The sequence below is a fragment of the Anoplopoma fimbria genome, chromosome 7, assembly GCF_027596085.1.
Source record: "Anoplopoma fimbria isolate UVic2021 breed Golden Eagle Sablefish chromosome 7, Afim_UVic_2022, whole genome shotgun sequence".
Taxonomy (NCBI): Eukaryota; Metazoa; Chordata; class Actinopteri; order Perciformes; family Anoplopomatidae; genus Anoplopoma; species Anoplopoma fimbria.
The window spans coordinates 9,904,607-9,926,831 of record NC_072455.1 but is presented as its reverse complement, the minus strand read 5'-3'; the positions used below and the strand labels follow the sequence as shown (position 1 = coordinate 9,926,831).

The 22,225-nt window shown below is 41.4% G+C and overlaps 2 protein-coding genes across 2 annotated transcripts in view; one reads left to right on the top strand and one right to left on the bottom strand.

The window, feature by feature from the left end:
* Nucleotides 1-91: 91 nt before the first annotated feature.
* Nucleotides 92-2,993, top strand: ccdc96 (coiled-coil domain containing 96). Its single transcript, XM_054601256.1, has 3 exons — nt 92-826; nt 1,699-2,046; nt 2,150-2,993. The coding sequence occupies exons 1-3, from the start codon at nt 92-94 to the stop codon at nt 2,477-2,479; spliced, it is 1,413 nt and encodes a 470-aa protein (XP_054457231.1). The 3' UTR covers nt 2,480-2,993.
* Nucleotides 2,994-8,250: 5,257 nt separating this feature from the next.
* The window catches only part of afap1 (actin filament associated protein 1), a 54,579-nt gene continuing 40,604 nt past the window's right edge, over nt 8,251-22,225 (bottom strand). The window contains exons 10-17 of the mRNA XM_054601048.1: nt 20,683-20,894; nt 19,945-20,090; nt 19,625-19,739; nt 15,495-15,624; nt 13,435-13,599; nt 13,090-13,280; nt 10,594-10,761; nt 8,251-9,713 (exon numbers count right to left, since the gene is read on the bottom strand). Coding sequence (XP_054457023.1) covers nt 9,687-9,713; nt 10,594-10,761; nt 13,090-13,280; nt 13,435-13,599; nt 15,495-15,624; nt 19,625-19,739; nt 19,945-20,090; nt 20,683-20,894 — 1,154 coding nt within the window. The 3' untranslated portion in view covers nt 8,251-9,686. The remainder of the gene's footprint in view (nt 9,714-10,593; nt 10,762-13,089; nt 13,281-13,434; nt 13,600-15,494; nt 15,625-19,624; nt 19,740-19,944; nt 20,091-20,682; nt 20,895-22,225) is intronic.

The window sequence follows — 22,225 nt, the reverse complement described above, 5'->3', positions numbered from 1 at the left end:
CCGAAACAAAACGAACGGTGTCACTTCGGAAGTGCACGAGCCCTATTAGCTTTAGACACATTTAATAATAATCTTTTTGTTGTAGTTGAAAATGGATGGGGAGACAGAAAATGAGGTTATGAATATCAGGATGGTTTCAGCAGAGGCCTCCAATGAGCAGGACAATATTTCTATTAGGGTTATTGGGAATGGAGAGGAAGGTGTCCCGGCTGAGATGGTTGCATCAGATCATGATGAAGAAAACTCTGAAAGCACTAAAGGGGCCCCTGTTGAAGAAGAAGGGGCCACACATGAGCCAGAGGAGAACAATGGAAACGAGTTCCCAGGTGTTGATTACATCACTACAAGGAAGGACTTGGATGTGAAGAAGGATGAAGTCAAGGAACAGCCAACATCCCACGAGGAGAGTGTTATTTTGGAAATCGACAGCAACGTTGACCATGAACCTCCCAGGCTGCATCTCGAGGCCCCGGAGAGACACGGCAACAGTCCAACAAAGGAGGAAGACAAGGCTGACGAAGACGAATCCAGAGAAGACATCAGCTATGAAGAGTCCACTCTGCTGCTCCAGGAGCTGTATGAGGACAGAGATAAAGCCCTCCAACAGCTCAGCCTGCTGCAGATGAAGCTGGCAGAGTTCTTCAGCAAGAAGGCCGGGGACGACGTCCAGCTGGACGGGGACACACCGGTGTCAGAGCAGCTGCAGCGGTACGAGAAGAACATTAACTTCCTGACCGACCTGAAGAAGCAGCTTGCCGCCGATTTAGAGACGGCTCAGCAGCAGGCGGAGGAGCTGAGGTTTAAGTCCCAAGACAAGCTGGACAAGGTCGGTCTGACTTTCAGGGCCTGTGCAGGCTTTCCACATTGTTCTCAAACTTTGCCTGAAAGAATCTGATCATTTCCAAAGTTAAACAGTTGGAAAGTGCACAACGTTTTTTTTTTTTAAAGTATGTAAAATACAATTAAATACTAAAAACGAAAAGATAAGATACAGATAAGCAATATCAGAACTGGAGCATTTGAATTAGGGCGGACATTAATAAAAGGCTTTTAGATGTTATTATTTAGAACAATAAGAGTTCAACCGAATCTAAATCTTCTGACATTTGTGGGGTTGTCTTCTTATATTAATAGCACTATCAATAAATCTGACCAAACCACACCCACGGTCCTGATGCAGCAGATTAGCTGAGTGTTAAAGTGTTAATAGATAGTAAATTGTATTAACTAACATGTATATTGTATATTAACTGTGGTTGTTTCTTATTAAATAAAGAATATTTAATGCTGGAGAAATACTTCAGTTTTCTGAGGCTTTAAATGGTCTCTATCACTCCAGGGGGTCTACACATGCTGCTCCGCAAACAAACAAAGAAAGCCTGGAATGTAATCTGGAATAATGTAGGGACCCAGTGTACACTTTATAAAAATTACAATTGAAACATTTAGCAAGTACTCTTAAATTATTATTAATATAAATATTATTATACTATGATGAATGCATTTTCATACGAATGCATTTTTTGTGCTAAATGTTTCAGTTGTAATTTCTATAAAGTGTACACTGGGTCCCAATCTTGTTATCCAACATATGGCTAAGCAACCTAAGCAGAAGACCTCTACAAGGGCCCAAAAAGTGTTGATTTCACGTTCTGGTGGACTGATCAGTGGGTCAAACTGTCTTATCTTCATCCTCAGGTGGAAAACGAATGGCGAGCTTTGGCTGCGCTGAAGCAGAATGTAGCTGTGGCAGCACTGAGCCGATGTCTGGGTAAACAAGCCGCTCGGGCCAAAGTGGAGGCAGCCTTTGCAACGGAGACGCAGCTGCAGCAAGAGCTGATCAAAGTGCGCCTTAAGCATATCAAGCTGAGGATCAGGACTCAGCGGCTGGTGGCAGAGCTCCATGAGGAGGAAGGACATGCCAGGGACCCCCTACATCTCCAGTTTGAGAAGCTGCAGGCGGAGAAGCTGGAGCTGAGAAAACACACTGAAAAGCAAAACGAGGAATCGTTTAAGATGCAGAGAAAGATCAGCAGCAGCTTGGAGGTAGGTCAGCGAATCCATAGGTACAGATGGAGTCAAAGTTATTAGTTGTTGCTTTGAATTCCGGTAAAAAAGGAATTTAGTGAGCAGTGTTTTTTTTAATCAGCTCCTGTCAAACGTGAAGGAGAAGCTGTTCTGGAGCCAGATGGAGGTCCAGGCCAAGCGAGAGCAGCTGGCCAAGGTGGAGGCCATGGGGGCCAGGAAGAGGGACCTCCTGACCAGGACTAGGCGGACACGCAACGGCCTGCTGAGAGACAACCTGAAGCTGAGGGAGCACAGTGGACTGCTGGGGAACAGGGTCCTGCTGCGGGACTTTGAGGACACGGTGGATGTCTCCGACCACCTGAAAGGACAACTTGAGGATCTGAAGTCCCGACAATCCGAGATCGTCTTCAGTTGTGGCAGACAGAAGAAGAAGCTGGAGACAACTTCATGAGTGAATGAATGAATAACTGAATTAACATCTTAAAGTGATCAGACTATACAATATCAGCCTGAAAAAGTCACGTTAATGAGCATCTTTTTTGGTAGTTCTATCTCTTATAATGTGTTTAACCAGATAAAATCTACTGAGAGAAAATGTATTTTGCAATGAGGATCAGCCCTAAAAGGCAGCAAAGTTTAATGTTGACATTGTTGATTTCATACATAGGATTGAACAAAAACAAAACAATACATAACAGAGTAAAAATTAAAGTCCACTGATGAACAACATTTACACAGTAGTAGTAGTAAACAAGTGTTTGATACAAATAGACAAAAAGGCTACATGGAAAGACAAAATTGTCCTGCACAAAACTGTGCAGCTGTTTTCTTCTGTGTGTATTGTTATGCGCCAAACATTAAGGGAAATTACTTGTGTGTGAAAAGAAACCTACTTTGCTACAAACCTGATTCTGACGTCTCCCTCTTTTTTCCCCACAATACCTGACACTGGAACAAGACAATGTACTCAGGCAAACACAAGAGGGCACTGTTGCACCTCAACTCTCTTTCATGAAGTGCTGAGTTTACCTGCAGTGTAGAACACTGTATAATGTTCATACAGCGGTTAATCATCACTACCTGCTTCATAGTATCCTGTGTTCATATTATCCATATAGTCTCATTAGCAGTATTTGTTGGAATGCTGATTCAGCAGTACTGTTCTTCGAATCTTTATTCAATTTTTTCAACTTATATTTCTTCTGTACATTTTTTTGGTCGCTAACTCCTTCTGCATACTTTCAGCTACAGAAACCGTTCAACTATGAAAATGTTCAGCTCTTTTAGAACATGGATACTCTGACCTTTCTTGATTTTAAGCCTTAAACTTTTAAAATGATTAAGCTTTTTCCAACTTTTTTTGAATGGGATCTCTATGGAGAAAATCTTCAAATCCTCTTAAACTTCTTCAACTTTGAAGCCTAATGCTTCTGCATACTTTCAGTTACAGACACGATTTGAACTTTAAAAAGGTTAGAAAACCCTCAACTATTAAGCTCTGATTCAGCATTTTAAAATCTTTAACACTTTTTGAATTATCACAATTCAACTTTTATGCTTTTTTTCAGACCGTTTCAGATTTATAATGGGTGTGTATTGGATGAATGTTCAGACCTAGAGTGGTGATGTCATCGCTTGAATGGAGAGGAGCTTGAAAAATATTCTGTAATTTATCCAAACAACTTGCTCCTTTTTCCACAATTTTCAGTCTCCAGACACCATTTTGTGGTCAAAACGTAAGAAATGTGCTGGTCGTAGACATGTGTCTATGGAATCAATCAGACGTACACATTTGACTCTGAAAGCAACATGAGCTCCAACCAACTGCTCCATTAGACTCAATGTTAATTCTGAAGACAAATTTCCAAAGAAAGCAGATAGTACCAGTTTTCTAATCTGCTCTCAAGCTCACATTTTTGTAAACAACAAACATAAAAAAGTACATCAGCGTGTTTGTCAGAGTCTAATCTCTCTGAAGACATAAACATGTTGTTCATTGGACTCATGGTTTTACGATTAGGGGCAGGAGTTTGACAGCTAGTTTTGGTAAAAATCACTGTCTACTCCAAACTTTTTTAATTAGTCAGCCTCTCCACCGAGGTGCTCCAATCACCATGGCAACCAGTGACACGCACAGGCAGGCAGGCAGGCAGGCAGGCAGGCAGGCAGGCAGGCAGGCAGGCAGGCAGGCAGGCAGGCAGGCAGGCAGGCAGGCAGGCAGGCAGGCAGGCAGGCAGGCAGGCAGGCAGGCAGGCAGGCACAGATTAGCAAGCCTCACACATTCCACTTCTCATACACAATTAATACATCAAATCGTATATATTTTTATCCTCTTTCAGATGATTTGCACATTTACACAATAGGACCCAACTTTTTTTGAATTATCTGGCTCAAAGCACCAAGAGACCCCCCCCCCCCTCCCTCATTGACTGTCATTTTATTTCACCTCATCAAGTCTTGATCAAATACACAAATGTGGAGACTTTTAAAACTTTGACTTTTTCAGTTATTTTTAACTTTCTCCAAACAAATGACATGTCTAAGTCTTAGAAGAGTCTTGGGATTTTTTTAAATGAAGTCATTAAATGAATACGACTTACAGATTTTAACTCAGAGTCTTGTTCAGGTAGAACCTTCCCTGTGTTATCACCAGTTATAGCCAACAGGGACTCAGCACTACTACTACTACTACTAGTACTACTACTACTACTACTACTACTACTACTACTTGTACTTCTACGGCTATTTCTGATGGAACAGTTTCCAGCAATTCTTTGTGATTGATTTCAGCTTTCAGCATTCCTACACATTTTCTGCAGGAAATACATTTTCTAGTTTTTTTAATCAGCTTTTGTCATTTCTTTCCAGTTCTCATAACATCTGGTTGATAGTTTCATTGAACATTTCACACATTATCTATGGACAAAACTCTTCAGAAGGTTCACTGTTGACCCTGTGTTTTAGATATTATCTATGCAACTGAATTTCAGAGCTCCATCTTGTTTCTTTGTTAGAGACTTTGCCATCAGGCTGCTCCCCCTGTAAGGGTGACTCCACCACTCTCTGCTTTCTTCTTCAATCCGTCCTGGTGCTGGAAAAACTAAAATTGTAGCGTATGTGACCAAACAATTAAACAAGCAATTTGGTGTTATTCCCATGATAATAACTCCTCTCAATGCTCCAAAATGAATGTATTTCTTGATAAAACTTAAGAAAGCAAAATTCCCGTGCCAATTTCTTGTTAGCTTTTATGGATGAGCAATAAAAATCATCCTGACTGGAAACATTACAAACATGGGATGTGCATGGCCCAGGACAGGAGGACTTTACGGCGGGTGATTGAAACTGCCCAGAACATTATTGATACCCATCAGTGACACTGGTGAGAAGCCCAAAGGCTTCTAAAAGACCAAACCATCCAGCCACAACCTGTTAACCGGAAGTATCAGCTGACGAACCATCAGACTTCAGAACAGCTTCTTTCCTCTGGCTGCAATAATATCTACATTTTTTCTTTTTGTGTCTTTCTTATACCCTTGTAACCTTGTTTTGGCTGCTTTGCAATCTACTCTGTGATGAGAGAAAGTTATTTACCTTTAGCGGTATGTCTCTGATAGTTTTGGTGTGCAGGACTTTAGTCACATGTCTCTGAAGTCTGGATCCACACCTAAATGAGGGTGAATGGATAATCCACAGAATAAATTGCTTTGGGTAAAAATATTCCCCATGGAAACTGTCCACAGTGAGGTCTGTGGAAAGTCCATTCATCTCTATTGTACAGACATATATGGATAAGTAGCATAGGCCTCCTCCAACATGAATTAACCACATATGAAATGTTTCCTTTGTGATAATGCACGTGACTTTATGATCTATCCATCACACATTATAGATGATATGTTAGAAACCACATGTGAAGTAATACAAAAACAAGATCACACAAATGTGAATGAAGACAGAGAAGGAAATCTATTGAATTTCTCTACCTTTTCAGTATTTCAGATTCATTTCAAAAGAAATTGTGAGTCGGTTGTAACCCACATGTTCTTTATGCATATCATTAACGTGTGATATGGTTTACACATGATATATATTCAACCTGACAATGTCTCTGGAACAGTATGCTGCTGCTGATTTGTTTGAGAAGGCTTCACACTGATATCCGCCTGCAGGAAAGAACTCTCAATGCATTGTTCAGACTACTTGAAATACCTGCTCTTTTAAGAAGACGGTTGAGAAAACAATCTCACCACATGGTCCATTTAGTAGCTGCTCTGGAGCTTTCAATCATATCACATGATCTCCATTAGAAGATGGAGTTTGCCTGAAAATGAACAAGATCAAATTATGTTCTGGGCACATCAAGGAACGCCTCAACTTGAAGCTCAGTTTATTAGCCAAAGTGGACGAGAAGTTATTTTTCTCTGTCATGACCTGAAGGTGATTAACAAAACAAATGAATGAGATGTGAACAATCAGTAAAATCAGTGATGTCTGTGCGTCAGAGTGAGTGGCAAATAGAGAATGTTGCATGCCAATAAAAAAGGCAAAAAAAGCCACCAAACCAAATGGACTGTACTTGTATATCTCTTTTCTAGTCTTCTGACCACTCAGATCGCTTTACCGCTACATGTCATCATTCACCCATTCATACACTGATGGCAGGGGACACCATGCAAGGTGCCACCTGCCCATCAGGACTATCTAATCATTCATACACCGCAGGAACAGCCTACGGGAGCAATCTGGGGTTATGTGTCTTTCCCAAGGACACAGCAACATGGAATTGCAGAGCCGGGGATCCAAACGACGATCCTCTGATAAAAGGACAACTCTGCTCTACCACTGAGCCACAGTCGCCCCAAGGGATGGTTGAAAGAGCTAAGAGGGACAGAGGCAGCCTGAACTGTCCAGCTTTAAAGTGGCCCTTTAATGCTTTTCCACTTCCCTCTCCTTTAGTGTTATATATATCTTTTACATGTAAAAGGTCCGTAGAGTGTAAAACCTGAAGTCCACGCCAAAAAGGAGTTACCCTCCCCTCAGAAACACTGCTCCTGAGCTGCCTGAAACGACTCCATTGAATTCTCTCCTTCACTTCCGTAACTTTATGAGATCATAATGTTACGGAAGTGACGTAAAACTCTCTGGCTAGTTTTGCCCGCCCTCAAACAACAAAAGAGAGAGACGGAGGTGAAGATCCAGAGGAAGAAATGTTTGAAATGTGAAACGTTGACCAATCACAACAGAGCGAGCTAGCTGACCAATCAGGCCAGACTTTGCTTTCTGGAGGGAGGAGCAAGCGCTACAACGGAGCATTTCAGAGAGATGGTGAGAAGAGGTGCTGCAGGACAGCCATGATGAGAAAAACAAGGAGGACTATGAGCATTAACGCATGTAAACATGTTGTAACTGTAACTTGAGATAAACATAAATTGACATTTATCTAATTTTTCTTAATGCAAATTTATCGCAACCCCATGAATAAGCACACACATAGCCATTTGTCAGGAAGTTTATTAATTAATGTACAAGCATGTCTGTCACCGAGGCGGAGACTGTCTGAGATATACAACAGAGTAGAAAATGTATAAGGTGCAAAAACAAACTGATGCATTACCCCCCCCCCCCCCCCAAACCAGAAATAAACACACACACAGACACACACACAGACACAGACACACACACACACACTAAGCCAAGCTATGTGCAGCAGGTTCACATTTAATGACATCAGACATCTTGCTCAGTCATAAGCCACACTGAGCCAACAGGGAATCCAAATGAACTAGATACGTGTATCTCCCCATACGCTCCTGTCTTCATGCTAACAAGCTTACTACACTCTAGCACCCTGGTGGGGTATCGATTTGTAAACAGGAAGGGGATAGAAAGTATTCACATGAGCGAGGAGCAGTTGGTGATCAATAAAACCCCATATATACTTGTATCAACATGAGCGTCACACAGCGTAAGCAGTGGAACATTAAAAAAACACCACGAAAATGTGACACTGATGAGTGTGTGTGTGTGTGTGTGTGTGTGTGTGTGTCTGAAAATCAAAGTCACAGTCTTTAATTTAGCAGATCACACAGCAATTTCAGTTTACAGCAAGTGTCTCTATTTCAGTCAGTGTAATATTGATGGGTTTGGAATGTGCCTTGAAAGCATTTGAGCAAACACACACACATACACACACACACACACTACTCACACACACACACACACAATAATAGACACAGAGGGTCAGATCACACTCAACTACAGTAAACCAGTGGCCTGATTAAAGGAGCTGGACAGAGGCTCTTGGATGAGGGACTAACGTTCAGCAACGGCGGTTGAAGTTTCTGAGTTTTCCAAGGGCTCGGCTTTTGAACACTAACACACAGCCGGCTAGATTCCTGCTGCAGCCTGATGACAGACATCAGCATCACACTTAGGGACAATTTAAAGAAGCCTGATTACTCATTAACCGCTGAAACAGCATGGCGAAAACTGCACTGGGTGACTGAATACTAGCGGCTTCCAATGGTAAAACAGCTTTCAGTTAGGGGTGAAGGTGAGGTGAGACTTTGATTGTGTTCATTCCATTTGCTAGCTTAAAAAGCTCTGTTAGAACAGAATTTGCAGTTGTAGCCAGACAAACCTGTGGCTACTAGCTGATTACCGTTTCACTTCATTTATCTCTCTTAGAAGTTAGTTTTGTTTTGCCCTTAACAACAGTAGAGGGACACATCCTTCTTACCATGGTCATTTTTACTAATAGAAGGGTGTATGAATACTGGATAAAAGCAGGAGCACAATAAACGGCATCCTTTTTGTGCGTGTTCATACTCATATAACATTTCTGAGTCAAATGATGATATTCTAAGCTTCAGTCACCTCTGCAGATAGAGAAAATATGGACTGCTAGTGTAAAAGTTAACAGGTTGTTACAAAGAAAACAAACTAACCCTGACCACGTTAAAACAATGAATGGCAATTTCATTTATGGGATGTCTCAATGACTCATTTCTTTCTTAAAAATTGTTCATTTTCTGCATCTACACTGCTTTGCATAAACCTGTCCTCCATAGTTGAACATGTCAACATGTCTCAAATCAACCTCCACAATTCATTGTGTTTTTAAGAGTTTGGATGATCTTAAGAATTCTTGTGCTTCTGGAAATAGCCCTTAGAGAGGAGCTGCGTAGTTCCTCAGTTGCTGTGTGTTACAGTTATTGTGATGCACTGTGTTTGCTGATGCTGACACACATGACGCTGTGGGAGATGGGATTCTGTGGAGCGCCACAAATTCATCAAAAATAACTTTAAATACATCAACATAAATAAAAGAAGGAAGCTTATATTTCCTCTAAACATTTACAAATAAATACTTGGTTTTGACCTTTTTGAACCCACAATGTAAATCAAAGATAAAGGTGAAAAGAAAGTAGAGCGGACAACACAAGTCGCACAACGAAGTACACTAAGCATGCTCAATGTAAGAGATTTTAAAAAGGATGCTACGTCTGTATGTTGTGGCACTATGTGAATGCTATGCTTGTGTGCTCCTCAACACACTCTAAGACTGTATGAACAGTTTTAAATAAATATATACATATATTTTTTGAAAGAAATAAAAAGACAGGAATATAGAGTGATGTGAGGGCGTAGCTGGTTTATGTGCCAGTCTTCTGCTCCCATTCCTGCAAAACAAACACAGAGACCCACCAGTTTACCACCAGTATCCCTCTTAAGAATAAAAACAATCGTATTAATCAGTCATACCAGTACATGTGTAATAATTCTCAATCAAATAAAATAAATGAAATATTACAAATCTAATAAAATAACATACAAAATGTATGTTAAAAAATCTATTGAAAAGAAAAAATGTCACTTTCAGCCTAATCTAGACTCAAGCTTGTTAATAAGTCAAGAGAGGCTAAATAAAACTTGTGTTGATAGAGTATCTTAACAAATTCATCAAATGTTCAAACCATCAACGCCAACATTTCTGTCATTTTGTTCAGAAAAAGATTGAACTTCCTCAATTTTTCCCCCTGGACACAGACTCTGTGTACAAGAAAGTCCAGTAGCAGCTCCACTAAGGACTTTCAAAGTCAGCAAGACATTTTAACCCTGGTTTATCCTTAAAAGCATCATGGGAACAGTAGTTTCAAAACACAGAACATAATTATCATATCATCTGTCCTTAAGTGCAGTCAAATATTTTGAAATATGTTCTGCACAGTTAAACAGGACTTTAGCATCTTTTATCAAAGCCAAAAATGACAAAGAAACCCCTGGTCTACTAAACATTACCGTGATTGGCTGATGTCGAACGGATTCAAAGTAAGTCAATTGTCAGAAAATAAAGGAGTTGTTTCACTAGACACTTTGTTACAACATGATTTCTATTATTTGGGCTTTGGGAGCATATCAAGTCATCCCAAGTCAATATGGGTTCAGGTGAAGTCCCTACAGACTACAGACATTACCGATGCACTGGTGTAGTAAATGTTAATGGGATATTAGCAAACGGTTCTACATTGCAGTAGCCTGGTATGCATTGTGAGCTCTGACCTTGGCCTTCCTGAGGACGTGTCCCCGGACTGGCGAGGCCTTCTGACCCCCCTGCTGCCGGCGGAGCAGTGATGCGCTGTTGACCGGCAGGGAGCAGGACTCCGTGTCACTGGTGTCGCAGCTGGAGAAGGGAGAAGACTCCTGGGCTCGTCGCAGTGTTGCAGGGGACTACACACACACACACACACACACACACACACACACACACACACACACACACACACACACACACACACACACACACACACACACACACACACACACACACACACACACACACAGGGTTAGTTACTTAGGGCATGTCTACACTATCCTGATTTCGTTTAAAAACGTGTATCTTTTGCTTCGTTTGCACCGAGCGTCCACACTATACCGGAGTTTTAGGGCACTGAAAACGGAGGAGTTTAAAAACGCTCCCTAGGACGGATAAGTTTGAAAACGCCGCGTTTTCCTGATAGTGTGGATGGCGGAAAACGAAGCAGTCCGAAAACGATGACGTAGGCACCCGCGTTCGCTATTTGATTGGCTCTTAAGAGTTACGACGTGTCCTTTCCTGGTTCGTCACTGCAGCCTTTGTGGCTCACGAGGTAGAGCGCTCGTCCTGCAACCACAAGGTTGGTGGATCAAAGCCTCTACAGTCAACAGGCTGAGGTGTCCTTGAGCGAGACACCTAACCCCAAGTTGCTCCCCAGGTGCTTCTTAGCAGCCCACTGCTCCTCCGGGATGGGTTAAATACAGAGAATTGTAAATTTCCCCGTTGTGGGACTAATAAAGGATTGATTGTTATTACCGATCGACTACCAGGGGTACATCCCAAGTTTCTTAAATTGCCTCCTCGATTCCCTCACTTGCGTCGTTTCCAAGGAAACCATGCGAGGAGAGAGGAAACGAGGAAATGTGTTTTGACATGAGACGTCCTTTCCTCTGTAGCGTCACGTGAAGCGACGTCCGTTTCTGATGACGGCGGCCGCTGTTCTTAGTATTTATACTGTGTTCTGTGTATTTATACTACTACCTGCTCATAGGCGCAGGACCGATTTCTACCGGCGAAATGCGTTTGTCTTATTTATTAATTATTAACGTCTGTATGTTTTTAAATTCGGATTGTGATGTCATTATTAAATAATCCAGAATATGATTATGGTTTCTCCTAAACACTGGAATTAATTTATTAGGCTCAATGTTTCGGGGTGAATTGGAATTACATAACTCATCAAACCTACACTCAGGAATTATCAGCCTCACGGGACTGAATGGAAATGACAAGAAATTATGTATAAAGTGTTTCTACTAACAAACAGACTCCAACTGCAACTCTTTAACTCTCTCTAACCTTTAAATCTGTTCGATCTGTGATCTGTCATCACTCTGGTATTAAACTCCAGTGATGATGAGCTATATCAGATCAATACGATCGGCTGAAGCGTCCAATCAAATAACTGATGAACGATGAGGGGACGTGTCGGCCCTCACAACACTTCCTGGAAGGATGATCTTGTGCATCCTCGCTCATGGCTCCTCTCAGTTCCCTCCTCGCTCCTCGGTGCCGAAATAAGAGCTTTGGGACGGCCGTCAATATGGCGGCGCAGAACGACTTCTGGTTCAAGCGAGGATCGAGGAGCAAGGAAATGACAAATAAGAGACTTGGGATGTACCCCAGGTTAATTCAACATGGATAACTGATTCCAGGCGTTGATGACCTAGCTGTTAGTTGTCTTTGCTAGCAGCTGTTGCGCAGTTCAATTCTGCATTTTATAATTCTACTACTGCCGACATGCAGAGGAATCAGCTGTTATTGGAGCGATTAGCGAGGCTTTGAGCAGAGCGATAGACACAAAACGGAGGACTTTCCTTTTCTAATTAATACGTATTTTCTTCTCCACAACTATTGTGAACTTCACAAATAACCAATGAACGAAACCGAGAGGAAACGAGTGAGAGACCTGTGCTATCCAAATGTATGGACCCATAATCTAGTAAACTTCGTTTAATAACTGTTCATTTAAAGTAAATGTTTTGTCTGTGTGGGAGAGATAGAGTTAGACCTGCAGTGTTGTAACTAAGCTTGAAAAATAAAACTTCTAAAACCTTCCACGAAATGTGTCTGTTTGAGTTTATGGAGGAAGATTTTAGAGGAAGTTCTTAAGTATCAAGCATGACCATTTTTTTTAAATTAAAGAGTAGTGTAATCTTATTATCTGTAACCAAGCAACCAATGTACATCCTGTTAACACCGGTGCATGCCCAGTGTATGTGAATAGTCATGTGATATTCGTTTTCAGGGGAGCGTTTTAAGTCTGGACACAAATCATTTCGAAAACGATGCTGAACAAATGTTTGGACAAAGATCGTTTTTGTTTTAAAACCCTGTTTTCATTTGAAAACTGGAAAGTGTAGATAGGGCCTTAGTTTCAACCTAGCTACATGTGATTTGTGAACCACCCCGGAGAATTAAAGCACCACAAATGAACCAGCAGACAGTACAAGCGGTCTGACCTGGATTCCAGAGGAGCCAGCTTTTGGTTCGATGGTGAGGCCCAGGGTGACCCCTCCGCTCAGGGCTTTCTTCAGGCTCTCCTTCACCTCAGTCAGCTCCAGTTCCAGGTTGACCCGCTCCTCCTCCCTCTGCCTGCAGTCCTCCTCCACCTTCTTCAGTCGCTCCGACAGCGAGGCGTGTGAGCGTTTGCCTAATAGAGGTGGAGATTGATATTTCTCTGTGAATGTTTATCACTTTAAAAAAACGGCCAAGAGGTTTGAAAGCTTTTTCCCCAAACACTTTACTTCCCTGCTGCTTTCATTTCAGACATATCCTCTTTAATGACTAGCTCTTATTGCTCCTACCAGCAGCAGCTTCCACTGCAGTGCGCAGGTCTCTCCTCTCCTTCTTCAACAGGGTCAGATGGCTCCTGATCTCCTGCTTCTTCTTCATCAGCTCCTCCTCTTTGGCTTGCAGCCGCTTTGCGTCTGCCTCCACGCGGTTCTTACCGTACTTGCACTGCTCTGCATCTGCACAACAAAGACAGGAGTTGAAGAAGCTGTCACAGACACCTAAAAGAATCGATATCAGTTAAAAGGTGCTTCATACGAGATTGGCTCTGTGAACAAAGCAAAGAGCTCTGATAACAACTCACACAGAGGGAGAAATACTTCATCTTTTGCTCAGGTGTATCTAAATCTATCTGTATGACTATAACTTTACATAGACAATAATTATTTTTTAAACCTGTAAATCACGTATAATGTGTACGTTCTATGTCTAATATTTTCTCAAGGGTAACTGAGCTGAAAGGGAAAATCATCTATGCTCTCTGAAAACAATATTTCACTTTCAGTTCCCTGTTGAAAAATATTGTAATTATAGGATACATTTGACGTAAAATATATGTTTTTAGGTGTCCTTGTCCACAACAATACAATTATGGAGCCAAATCCAGGCCAAAAAATCTTGATCATTTGAAAAAAATTATTGAAACTGAAAATAAGTTTTGCTCCTCATCTTTGAAAAATACAAGGAAGACAAGTGAAACACAAGTGAAGGAAACGTTTTTGGGAGGTTGAGTATAATTTTGATTAAATTCTGGAACTGTTTTGAATAAAATATTTATTTTCATTTTTCAATTTCATATATTTTTCAATATTTGAGGTTTTACAGTTTTTAGATTTTCAGATTGAGAGCTTATTTTCTTCGGTTTCAAATCTTATTTTTTCGGTTTCAAATCTTTTTTTCACTTTCAGACTTTTGATCTTGATCTTGCCTTTTGGCTGGTATATTCAACCCCCACATTTTTTTCCTTCACTTATTTTTATTTTGAATACACATGGTTGTATTCTTCAAAGTTCAAGACCAAAACTTGGACTTTCAGTTTCAATTCTTTCTTTCAAATGATCAAGACTTTTGGCCTGGATTAGGCTCCATATATACTACTTTATTCCTGTGCTGTCTGTTTCTCCATCTACTGAATATCAAGAAGTACCTCAATCATCCCCACTTCAAAACATCCACACCATCACTTTAAGGATCTGAGCTTTGGACTTGAAACCAAACAGGGCTGAGAGACCCCAAAGACCCCATTGATGGTAGTTTATTTTCCAGGACGAGACCAAACCGGAAAAGGACACTGGTGAGACATGAAGTGCCCAGAAACCCACTGAACTCACAGCCACAGTCTTCAGCAGATATTCATTACACCAGGACCCTCACTGGAAAAAGACTAAGGGTAACAATCCAACATCTGTGTGTGTATGTGCATGTGATCTTTGCTGATGAGAAATCCCTCCATCAAACTGCAGCTGACATTTTCAAATTCAATTTGAAGTTGGAAATGTGAGAATAGTGTGGCACACTCTAAATCTTCATATGACACATATTTGGTATTTCCATTCCGACATTCAGAGGAGCGGTTACAACCCTCCTGGTTAACACATTAGAGAAAATAAATACTATTCTGCACCACACAGATTAACACAACCACATGTCGCCGTCTCCCAACTATCTAGGCTTCTGCTATCGTGTCTGTTGGAGCGTTACCTCAACGTTGGCAGGAGGCTCAAGTCTGGCCTGCGTGCGTCACACAGATCGTCTCGAGGGTAGCGTAGCTTTTAGGTTTTTAAGTTATTTACTCCCTTCTCCTCAAACCAACTGTAATTTTGACATCCATCATTTTTCCAAACCGCTGTTGAGCGGAGTTTAGCTACAGGCAGGGACACTTACAACACAGCTGGCTGGGAAAGGTGGTCTATTCTCAGATTTTCATTTTATTCCAATTTTGATTTTATTTACAAATCACTCAAAAGTAGACTTTCTCTCCTGCCTTTAGTGTTTTGGTTTTTCAAGCTCTTCTGATATCAACCCTTTAGTCCCCAGTGAAAATAACGTGAACTTTCTTTTTGTGACTACTTACCAGAGCCGTTGCGTTTCAGAGAGGCTGTCCCGATCGTCCCATTGACTCCATTCTTCTTGGTCTGGTTCTTTAGGTCTGTCTTCTGTTTGGATGATGTCCCATTGGGCCCTGTGCCCTTCTTTCCCTTCAGCTGAGTGGAGAAGAAAAAGGAGGAGGGCGACCTTTAAAATATCTCAGAAAAATGTATGTTGTACCAAAACAACCACTAAACAAGATGGATATGATGCAGCTTAAATTACTTTAGTTTTGGACTGATATATAGACCATGTTTTGTTCATTGTTTTGTATGAAATACATTTATATGCATACCCATTTTTTCACCAACTTGTACTTACATAAAAGTTTAATTTTTTTTAATCTTTGTCCAGCTTGTTGTGCTTGTTTTCAGCTGGAACTGTTTTTAAGTAACTTGTTACTCGTTTAACCACTTCGGACACCTTGTCCACAATGGTTTTCTTACATACATGTTTTATAGCCCGACATTCAATCTGAGCAACTACGTCATATTGCTAAAGAATATTAAATTCATCACATTATTGTATAATAATACTACTGTCTTGCTGAAAAGGACACAGCAGGAAATTTACTACTATTGGAATAAAATAAGTATAAAAATATCCTAACACAACTCATCCAAGCAGCAGGGATCTATCGATAAAAAACACCTCATCGGGAGAGGATCTACTTCTTATTGTAGAGTGGCACTTTGTGGTCTTCGAGGTGACATTAACACCCTTTGGCCACGCCAAATACAGCACACACAACACAATGAGGCGGAGCGCCACACAACGCAATGTGGTAACATGTGACCCTAGAGGCAGGGTGGCCCTGTAAACTAAATATAAATGACCCACACTCACTGTAGAGGGAGAGGAAGGAGTTACACTATGTGGGACAAACCTACTCTCCATAGTCTGTACTCCAATGTACACATACTACACGCAAAACACAAAGAAACAAAGATTTTGGTCAAAGCAGAAGAAGTATTTCTTCAGTAAAAACTTGAAAAGTCTTGACTGGAACGGGTCTAACTGGAGCTAAAGTGCATATTTCATGTTTCCAATGACTCAGGAAGGATTTCGGGCCACGTCATCGTGATGATCAAGTTAATACTAACAGCAGCAGAGGAGGGAAACGGTTCAAACGCTCGTCTGCTGAGTCCAAGTGCTCCTGCAGGATTTCCTCTTTCCCTCAGCCAATCACCTGTCACTTTCACCACTTCACAGTGGATGTAAATCAGGAGGTTCAACATTTGAGAGAAGGGATGCACTGTCATAGTGAGGGTGCTCCCGAGTTCCCCCAACAAAATGTGTAAGCAGAGGGGTTAAGCATCATCACTCCTTATTTTAAAACATCACATTTCACTCTTTGAAGTTCAAGAAAATCTCATACTTTATTTATTGGGAATGAACATCTTCCAGCTCTCACTGAATAATAAAACCAAATACTTTTTTATGGCTGCACCACTCCATCAAATCGAAATATTCTTGATGTTTTGTGTAACATTTTTTAAACACACTTCCCTAAAAAATTCTGCCTGAAACCGGCAGAAGGTCTGTGGGTGCTTAGGGGCCACACTATTTCCTATCAGATTCCAAATAAAAAAAATATGAGATCATATTGTATGTGGCCAATAGAATGGTAATTACAGATACGTGACTCTCCGTCAAAATTAAACCAACATGAAGCCTGACTTTTGAAACCAAGAGAGCTTTTTTCTATTTTTTCTCAAGATGATTTGTGTGTCAGACAATTTTTGGACATACGACACTGACTTTGTGAAAAAATTCTTCTCTTATCTCATAATACTTGGAGCACCTAGTGAGGAACCTCCCCCTCCCTCCTTCGCCTCCTGAAGATGTCTGTGGTTCTGTATGGCACCCAAACACTAATTTGACCACGGATAAGCGTACTGTCCCTTTTAAACACTATAGACCGATGGGCTATATGCTGCTGTTCTTGTTTATACGTATGAAGAGAGGTAAACATGTGTTTAACAATCGCCTTTTCAAGCGGCTGAAGGCAGCTTTGAATGGAGCCAAGCTTTACCAACACACGTTAGAAGATATCGAGATAAAGTCAAACAAAATGAAGTGTGTTCTTGCTAAGGCCCTTACACTCAGTGTAACAATCGGCCACATGACACACTATTCATTGGTTTAAAATCAGCTTGTAAACTGGCTACTTGTGAAACAATCCAGTCCTAGACTTCTCCTTTGAACTCCAACTCCAGTCTCGAATCTCAAGTTGCTAATCGGACTGAAAACAATGAGCAGTGAATGGTAAAGGAAGTATTCGCCTGGTTATCGACCGCGCTCTACCAGAAACCCAGATATAAAGCCCTTTCCCCAGGGGATCCTCCCTCATCAGAGCGAGAGCAATGGGTTCCGACTTATCTTCTAACCATATCTACTTATAGCTGAGGAATATGTTCTCTGTTCTATATTCAAACACATGAAAGTCATAGTAGCGACACTGATCTTGAATTCTGTTCAGATTTAAGATATAATGTCAAGTCATACTATTTTAGTACTTTTTATCAGAATCAAAGCAAATAGAACAAGTCATACAGATGAATCTTATTTCAAGTTCACATCGATTTTGTGAAAGTTATTGACACATGAGTAACACAAATATAATGCTATCTGATTTTTAACTATAAATGATACATTTAGATGTTGACAAAGGAAAAACACTGAACATACACACGTAAAAACAGTGAGTTATAGACTGGTAAATTATAAGAGTGTGAATGTCCAAGAGTAGAACAGGAAAACAGTGAGTAAGGAGCAGAGTGTTAGTCACCTGAGCAGTGGGTTTAGTTTTGGTGTCAGCAGCAAGGAACTTAGAGATTTTAGAAACAGAACTTTTGTTGTGAATGGTAGACGTGGAGGAAGAGGAAGTAGAAGAAGAGGAAGGCTTTGGAGGATAGCGAGTGTCCAGCTTGGAAGAGGGCATGTTCTCATATAGGTCAGCATTCTCATAGTGGACCTCCTCTTTCAGCTGGTGCCCCCTTGTGTTGGGACTGGAGTACTGCGCCTCCGGGTCCTTGGGTTAAAGCATGCAAGCAAGAAGAGAGGAGAGGAGGGATGAGGAGAGGGGAGTAGAGGAGAAAAGAGAGGGGACAGGAGGGGTGAGGGGAGTAGAGGAGAGGAGAGAGACATCTTACGCAATAGGAAAGAAAGATGAAAGGAGAACAGAAAGGAGAGATTGTAGCAGACTAAAGTTAGGGATGCAAATTTTTGCCATTTTACTCAACATTTTAACGTGTAATAAATCATACTAGGGGTGGACCATAAAGGAACATTCCTGCATATTTCAACCTGGCATATTTCCCTTAAATGTGACCACTGCAACTCGACGGGTGGTGCTAACTTTGCTTTAATCCGAGCTTGTCAGGTGATTATCAAACTGAATTCAGGCTGGTGTTTGACTGGCAGCTCTGTCTGCTCTCCTCTGTCCAGAGAACTGTTTCTGTGACTGACTCTGCCTTTTATCTCCACCTTTCCACAACATGTAAAACCGCTTTGTTTTCAAAAATGTGGCTACATGCTGCTCTGATTAATTACTGTGACACACAGATGCGAAGTGACGACCAGATCAGTCACTGTAAGCTGAGCTCCATCAGGTCCTGAAGGGACTCGTCTACATAGAAGACTGTTTGATCTTTGTTTCTTTGTTTGTCTTTTGTTTGAGGCTGCACCTCTGCTCGTTTTCTCTGAAATTTTATGTCATCAAAACCACTTCCAACACCTGGAACTGACCTGTAAATAATCTTAACGTAATTATGTCAACACATATTGGTTTCATTGATGATGTGATGTCGTTGTCACATTAAGTTTTAAACTGGTATCAGTGCTAAAGATAAATCAAACAATACCAAAAACATCTGAGAATTTACCACAGTACAGTAGAGGCTAACAATCATCTTAACCATGGTAACTATCTTAACTGCTTAAACCGACATATTTAAGTAAATCCCACAATGATATATTTATGTTAGAAATGCTAAATGTACCATTAATGCTACACAGAAAAGTGAAAACCATTAGTATTTCAACTATTGTTGGTGTGCGTTGCTTTATCTTTCGTCGTTTATGTATGTCACCTTTGAGCAGCCGTGTCCTTACCGTTCCGTTAATGGGCACGTCGTCATAGTGCAGAGCCATTCCAGTGGGGCAGGCGTAACCATTGACAGGGTTGTCCAGGTACGGGTTAGGAGAGACAGCACGCTTACTGGTGAAACTGGGAGGAAGAGACATCAAGATTCATTCAAAAGAGCCTACCTTCTATAACTCTGACATTGGTCTATAAAATACACTGTAGATGGATCAATAAGCAGTGAGGGCTGAATATCCAGCAACAACATCACATTTTACACAACTTCAACATTCACATGGAAAATGACTAAATGTAAAAACTAAAAAGAAAACAAATGTGTTTCCCTAACCAAAAGGACTGCTTGGCCAGCTGGATGACATTGGCGGTGGTCTCCACGTCGATGTAGTCATAGTGCAGAGTGGCAGGGTCGGTGGTGGAGCCAGTCTCAGCCAATAGAATCCCCAACCAGCGACCCATCTCCTCAGAGGAGGAGGCCTGGAGGAACCGGACAGAGTCACAAAGCTGCTTCGTCTTCATCTTTTTTAAACCAGGAACTAAAACTGCTTTCTGATAATAGTTATGACTGCAGCTAAGAAGATTGGAGACCAGCGTTGAAAACCACCTCATTACATTTCAGATATTCTCTTGCTGAAACTATCATCAGCAAGATTTAATGATGACCAGACACAATTTTTATGTGGACATACTTGATATCTCACTTAAAAGATTTTCTGTCTAAGGATTCTGCGTGGGTAGGTATCACTGTCCTATTGGATAAGATGGGGCTTGAGGGGTAGCTGGGTTAAATTGTAATCTGTTGGTGTTACAATTAAAAAACATTCTGCATATTACCCTCCATCAAAGTCGTAATTCGTAATGATATGGTTTTACAGAGAAAAGAAACACAAGCAAATGTCTAGCAGAGGATGGCGTGCAGACTATGGAGGAAAACATGAGGAGCAGTGTTTGCTTGTACCCGTGTGACTGTTCTTTCACACATTCCCACAGTGGTATTTAACTAGCCGACCTTAACACAATGATACACGTCTCCCTATGTACAATATCAAATAGATCACCAGCAGCTCACCTCCAGCACAGCGACCTCCTGGCCGTTACGGAGCAGGCGGAAGGCAAAGGGGTGTTTGTGGTCAAGGCCGGGGCTGACCTCGCAGCCTCGAAGGGGCAGTGAGGCAATGTGGCTCTTCAGGTCGTCGCGGTCCTTATGGAGTAGCAGCTGGTTGTCTTTTAGGCGACACCAGCGCTCCCTCCAACGGTTATTGGACAACACGTTCAGGTAGCCTGTTGGAAAAGTGCATACAGTCAGAAAAATAAAGTCGTAGCAGAACTACACTGACTTTTTCACGTAATTTAGCAATTTCAAACCCCGTTCGGGCTGCACGGTGGTGTAGTGGTTAGCACTGTTCCCTCAGTTCAATTCCCGGGCTAGACGGCCTTCTGTGTGGAGTTTGCATGTTCTCCCCGTGTCAGCGTGGGTTTTCTCCGGGTTCTCCGGCTTCCTCCCACAGTCCAAAGACATGCAGCTTAGGTTCATTGAAGACTCTAAATTGCCCGTAGGTGTGGATGTGAGTGTGAATGGATGTCTGTCTCTATGTGTCAGCCCTGTGATAGTCTGGTATCTGTCCAGATGAACCCTGCCTTCACCCAATGTCAGCTGGGATCGGCTCCAGCCCCCCTGCGACCCTTAACAGGATAAGCAGTTATGGAAAATGAATGAATGAAACCCCATTCATAATACTATTTATGACTGGAATTTTTTCTGCAGTAGCTGTCGGATGTATTTTTTTACTGGTTAACCTTTCCAACGCAGGATTCAAAGTGTGTACCCATGCAGCAACTAGCTGGAAAATTATTCATGCACGTACTAAGTATGATATGGAAAACAAAAGACGATGGAATAAAGATCTCTATTTTAAAAAAGCCAACACAAAGAAAATAAAAGCTTATATCTCACTGAGAGCATTACCACAAAGAAAAGCTACAGTTAATACAATACAAAACGATGACGAGAATATACTGTGGATTTTGTGGGTCCACATGCCTGTTCACAAATCACGTTGTAACAGCGGTGTCTACTTTACATTCATAATTCCAACACACAATAAGCATTGAGATGAGTTGGAGGGAGAGAGACACAGAGAGACACAGAGAGAAAGAATAGAGACCACACAAACGCATTAAAACCAAACTAAACAGAAATAATTTCTATCTGTATTTCATTGTGGTTACACAGATAGATCCCTCTGTGTCTTCACACAGATTTGGTGTACAGATGGATAGAGAAAGGGGTGATGACGGACTGGTAATCCTCAGTACTGGTGGCCTACTTTAATTCAAAATTAGCATGTTGTTGTTGGGGAGTCAAGGTGTCAGGAGAGAAAAACACAGCACAGATTGTGCCAAGTTCAAAGTAATAACTACTCAAGTGATATAATTCCTTATTCAGCTGTGTATTTAGAGACCTGCTGCTGATCCACGGCCCAGGGGTTGGGAATCTCTGCTTTAAATGTCTGTTTTTGTGTGTACTCCCACCAAGAATGCTTGTGAGGAGAGGCTGTCTGAAAATGTGTACCAATATCCCCATTTATGCAATTAATTGCATTGAGACTTCA